Source organism: Capra hircus, chromosome 16, assembly GCF_001704415.2.
Source record: "Capra hircus breed San Clemente chromosome 16, ASM170441v1, whole genome shotgun sequence".
Classification (NCBI taxonomy): Eukaryota; Metazoa; Chordata; class Mammalia; order Artiodactyla; family Bovidae; genus Capra; species Capra hircus.
In genome coordinates, this window is record NC_030823.1 from 66,108,138 (window position 1) to 66,114,137 (window position 6,000).

General features: G+C 35.7%; 1 protein-coding gene across 3 annotated transcripts in view; it reads left to right on the forward strand.

The window, feature by feature from the left end:
- Nucleotides 1–5,555, forward strand: part of C16H1orf27 (chromosome 16 C1orf27 homolog) — a 38,526-nt gene extending 32,971 nt beyond the window's left edge. For all 3 annotated transcript variants that reach the window (XM_005690983.3, XM_005690986.2, XM_005690987.2), the window contains 2 exons: nucleotides 2,555–2,665; nucleotides 3,794–5,555. In XM_005690983.3, coding sequence (XP_005691040.1) covers nucleotides 2,555–2,665; nucleotides 3,794–3,861 — 179 coding nt within the window. In that variant the 3' untranslated portion in view covers nucleotides 3,862–5,555. The remainder of the gene's footprint in view (nucleotides 1–2,554; nucleotides 2,666–3,793) is intronic.

A 6,000-nucleotide genomic window follows, 5' to 3' on the forward strand; every position in this document is an offset into this window, starting at 1 on the left:
AATTTTAAAAATTCATTTTGGTATCATAGATAATTATTTCAATAATTTTATGTGTCATCCTTGTAAGAACATCCCCATAGATGTGCACACAGTATCAGTTCAGTTCAGTTGCTCAATCATGTCCGACTTTTTGCGACCCTGTGAACTGCAGGATGCCAGGCCTCCCTGTCCATCACCAACTCCCAGAGTCCACCCAAACCCATGTCCATTGAGTCGGTGATGCCATCCCACCATCTCATCTTCTGTCATCCCTCCTCCTCCTGCCCTCAGTCTTTCCCAGCATCAGGGTCTTTTCAAATGAGTCAGCTTTTCACAATCAGGTAGCCAGAGTATTGGAGTTTCAGCTTCAGCATCAGTCCTTCCAATGAACACCCAGGACTGATCTCCTTTAGGATGGATTGGTTGGATCTCCTTGCAGTCCAAGGGACTCTCAAGAGTCCTCTCCAACACCACAGTTCAAAAGCATCAATTCTTCTGCACTCAGCTTTCTTTATAGTCCACCTCTCATATCCATACATGACCACTGGAAAAACCATAACCTTGACTAGACGGACCTTTGTTGGCAAAGTAATGTCTCTGCTTTTTAATATGCTGTCTAGGTTGGTCATAACTTTCCTTCCAAGGAGTAAGTGTCTTTTAATTTCATGGCTGCAATCACCATCTGCAGTGATTTGGGAGCTCAGAAAAATAAAGTCAGCCACTGTTTCCACTGTTTCCCCATCTATTTGCCATGAAGTGATGGGACCAGATGCCATGATCTTAGTTTTCTGAATGTTGAGCTTTAAGCCAACCTTTTCACTCTCCTCTTTCACTTTCATCAAGAGGCTCTTTAGCTCCTCTTCACTTTCTGCCATAAGGGTGGTGTCATCTGCATATCTAAGGTTATTGATATTTCTCCCGGCAATCTTGATTCCAGCTTGTGCTTCTTCCAGTCCAGCGTTTCTCATGATGTACTCTGCATATAAGCGCATAGTATATTGGGATACAAAAATGTCTATGAAAGATATTTCAATCCCAAGCAATAAGATATTTTACTTTGAATTTAAACAGTATTTACTGTTTCTCACTCTGCTATTCTCTAATCTTTGTAAATATTAATAAAGAGATCAGTATGAAGTACAGTTGATCCTTGAACCACATGGGGATTTAAGGGCACTGACCCTCACACAGTCAAAAATCGCATATAGCTTCACAGTATGGGCAGTACCGTGGGCTTCCCAGGTGGCGCTAATGGTAAAGAACCCACTTGCCAGAGCAGGCAGACTTAAGAGACGTGGGTTTGATACCTAGGTTGCGAAGATCCCCTGGAGAAGGGCACGGCAACCCACTCCAGTGTTCTTACCTGGAAAATCCCATGGACAGAGGAACCTGGTGGGCTATGGTTCATGAGGTCACAAAGAGTCAGACATGTCTGAAGCGACTTAGCACACACGGGCAGTGCTGCATCCATGGATTCAACTGACCATGGATCATATATATTTAGTGAAAAAAAAGTCACGTGTAATTAAATGGATCCATGCAGTTCAGACCCGTGTTGTTTAAGGATCAACTGCACTTGCTTTCTCTAGAACAGCTCCCTGCTATCCCCTCTTGAGGCAAAGTAGGGAGAATGGCTCCGGGATCTACCCATGCTTCAACCAGAGTAATTCTGTTTTCATCTGTTCCACATACTGGGATTTCCTGTCTGATTTTTTAACACTAGTTTAAAAAAGAAAACCACTTGTCTGTGTGATCCCTAAGAATGTTTTCAATTCAAAAACTTTTTAGTCAGTTTTAAATAAATTCAGCTAGGCTAGCCCTCACAAATTATTGTCAGCATAATGAAGTAGCAAGAAAACTTATACTTGAATCCTCATTCTGTTGCTTATGATGCTCAAATATTCACTTAGTGTCCCAGATTTTATTTTTCAGCTGTAAATGAGATAATGTACGTACTTTGCTTAACATTGAGTTGTTTTAAAGTCAAATTTATGATCACATTTTGCTTATATATTACAAATTTCAGGTGATCTAACTGTTTCTGTAAATATTTTAGGTATGTAAGGTCTGTCCCATGGACTGTAGTTTGGCCCATGGGTTAGTTTGCCAGTCCTTGCTTTTGTAATAATATATGATTGCTTAGAATGATTAATCCAGAACCATCAATAAGTATATTATAAATTAATCCTAGTTAAGAGAGAAGGTTACCCTGTCTGTGTAGTTTGATTTTTAGTATCAGTTTATCTCTACTATCCTATGGTAATCAGATTATAATTTGTGGACATCATTTAGAACTAGCTCTATGGCTTTTTGATATCAGTCAGTTATGAAAGTACATAAAGTATTTTAAAAAGTATATCTGTCTGACATATAGTCCATGAAATTTAGTTCACCTACACTTAATAAAGAGCAAATTGTTATTTTAAAGTCAAGGGAAAAAAATAAAATTTTAAAAAAGTCAAGTTGAAGGAAAATGGAGTTCATTGTGTGTTTTTTATAGTGTTCTTTAAAGGTTATTTTTAAATGGTAATTATTCCCATCTTAGTTAGTATTTATTATTATTATCTTCTTACAGCCTGTATAAGTTCCTCTATGGATACTGAAGCTTCATTGGACAACACAGATGATGAACAACCAAAACAGCCAATTAAAACTACAATAGTGTTGAAAATTCAGCAAAACATAGGTATTATATTTCTTCTATAAAATTGAAAAGATCATATTTTGGACTTGCATTTTTTTGTTACTTTAAAATTATTTTCATTTTGTTTTCTTAAAAGAGCTAGATTAAGCTAGTACTAAATACTGTGGAAAGTGGCAGAAAGATTTATAAAAAAAAGCATTGTCCCAAGTGCTCTCAAAAATGACGCTTCGTATTAAATGTTTTGGTGTTTTTAGAAGAAAATTATGTTGAGTTTTGGGGATCAACTATAGTAGTGCCAATGTTTTCCAAATTGGTGTTCCCAGGATTGCTATTATGAAAGATTTTGATAGATATTCTAGGAAAAGGGTCAAATTCAAATCTGAAAATTCTAATGCACTTTAATTTTAAAGTTTCCAAGAAGTGTGGTGGTCACTTTACCATTTTGCAGACTTACTGATAAAAGAACATGTGACCTGTTGCTTAGTTAAGACTTTCGGCTGACTGAGAGTTAGAAGCCAGAAACTTCAGTTTTTTTTCATGTCACTTAACTCGCTAGGTGAACTTAATTACCTAAATTTTTTGCACCTGTGTTTGTGTGTGTCTAGACTACTATGGTCAGTTTTGTTGTTGTTGTTGTTGTTTTTTTAACTTAAAATGCTCAGGGGAAAAATTGAAAATAAAAGTTGCCAACATAAGCGTAATGATTTTTAGATTTTAGTTTCTGTGGTTTTTGATAGCTATATAAATGACTTTGCATTGTGATGTCTCTTTGGTTTAAGCTAAGTTGCATGAGATGGCATGGCTGAAATATCAATATAAATATTTATAGAAGCCTTTTAAAGTATGTGTTAGTTTGTCTCTTAGATTGTCTCTTAGATGTGTATAAGAAAAGATACTTTTTTAAAAAAAGAAGAGACACTTTTATTTTAATGGGTCAGAAGTAGATTACCAGTCCAACCTTTGTAAAATATATTTTCAACTATTGCTATATTTTCCTCCAAGATTTTGCTGGCTTTCAGTGTCTGTATATGTGTATGCATATGTATTTGTGTTTGTGTATTGTTATTGTTGTTTAGTCCATCAGTTACCTGCATTTCAAAGCCTAGGAGCAGTTCAACCTTTCTTTTGCTCATTCCATTTCCATTTGTTTTGTGTTTGTTTCACTTTTAGGTGTGATTGCAGCATTTGCAGTTGCAGCCCTTGCTGCGGGTATCTCCTTTCACTACTTCAGTGATTAGGTTGAGGCACAGAGAGCTTCCTGATCATCCAGAGAACAGTGACCAACAATTATGAATCATAAAGATGCAAACAAGCCATCTGCATTTAAGACAACAGCAGCCAGATCTGCCAGATTCCTGTTAGGTCTGTTTCTGACTAAAATGAAATCACCAGCTGCCTTGTTTAGCCTTGCTTCTATAAATTATAGGTGGCTCAGGCTTCCAAGAATAAAGTTATGCATCTAGATGTAAGTTGCATATAACAAATTGTTATTGTCTGTTTTTTAAAATGTTCAAGATAATGGTTTGTTTTCATAGATTTTAGTTCTGTTGACCTGAACTACATATTGATCAGGACATTGAAAATTTGAACTGTCAGGGCTGTCTGAGTATCTTAGTAGTAGAATCATAAGAGAAATTTCTACAAGATGGGGCAACAGCTTATTGGGTAAGTTCGTACTTTGTACACCCAGTTCCAAAATACTGATTGAGTTCCAATTGAGAGGTAGGAAACCTCTCCATACCTCTTTGAATGAGCAAGGATTGTCATAAATCATGAGCTTTCTCAGGTTATCAAAGGTATATCAGGTTAGTATATCATATATTAAATAAGACTTTTGCTTCCAATAGTACTTTAGGTACTGCAGAACAACTAGATCTTGAATAAAATCTCCTTTGAATCCATTAATAGGCTCAAAGAAGGTAGGGGAAATCTCTAAGAACCATACCTCTGGTTTCTATTTCCTGACGAAATGAACACATTTTGATCTGTAAATTGTGACAACTCCGTTAAGCCTAAAGTTTGGCAGTAGTTGCCTGGTTGGCAAATACCAGTTGCAGCGTTGCCATATGCCATTCTCCTCAGACTGGAAACAACGAGATAAATCTGAATCTGAGATGCCCCATCCAGGACAACTGAAGTAGGCCTCAGTTTGCAATACCCTATAGTTCCTGGTAGAAACAAGATGTAGGCCCAAGATTCCCATAGATTAAGATAAAACAGTATTATTTCATGACTGGAGATCACCAGCTACAAGTGGAAACTGGCTATTAATAGCATGAGGAAGAACCCATAGAAATAAACTTTGGATTCACTTTTCCAAGGTCTCGTCATCAGCACACATGAAGGATGGAACCACAGGCAGATCTGAAAAGAAATGAAACTGCTAGATAAGAAATATATTACTTGCAATTTAAAAAAAAGATACGCATGTTGAATATGGTATTAACTCAGCTGAATAGTCAATAAATAAACTGGAAGCTAGATACAAAGAAATTACCCAGTGTGCAGCAAGAAGAAAGAAGGTGCCAGAAAATTAAGGAGAAGGAATTAAAAAATTATTAAGAATTATCAATTTAATTTAATATTAAATTAGAGATGTGGAAGGAAAAATTATGAAGGCTAGAAGTACCAGCAGGAGAGAATAGAGAAGATGAAGTGGCAATATTTGAAGAAGTAACAATTTTCAACATTGGTTGGAAAAACACAAATTCATAAATTCAGGAAGCACAGTATATCCCAAGTGTATATAGATGAAATCTAAGCCTAAATTCAATGTATGATAACTGTGAGATACCAAACAAAAGATTATTAAAGCAGTCAAAGTGAGGAAAACATCATCGGTGAAGGCACGACAGAACTTCAGAAGGCTTCTTGATAGCAACAGGGACTCCAAAGATGGTAGAATAGTGGCTGCAAAATTCTGAGAAAAAAATGATCAACTTGGAATTTGTATGAAGCAAAACTGAAATAAGGCTCCATTCAAATGAAAGACAGATTTTACCATCAGTGGAACTTCATTAAAGAAATTGCAAAAGGATGATCTTCAAGAAGGAAAATGATTTCAGAAGGACAGTCTGAAATTGAGAAACTAGTAAGCAAATGAAAAACATGGAAATCAAAAGTGTTTTTGTATAAAACAATTGTAATGAAGTGTTTCTAAGAAGCAAAATTGTAATTAAATAAAAATATTTTATGCAATATTGGTTTGGACTTTTAATGTAGGATATAATTGAAAAACTGAATAATAACTTATAAGATGGGAGGGGAGTGATTAGAATTAAAGTGTTCTGAAGTGTTTTATTATTCAGAAAATGGGTTGAGATACCATTTAACTTTGAAATTATGTTAAACATGTATCGTAAAATTTATAAATGCTA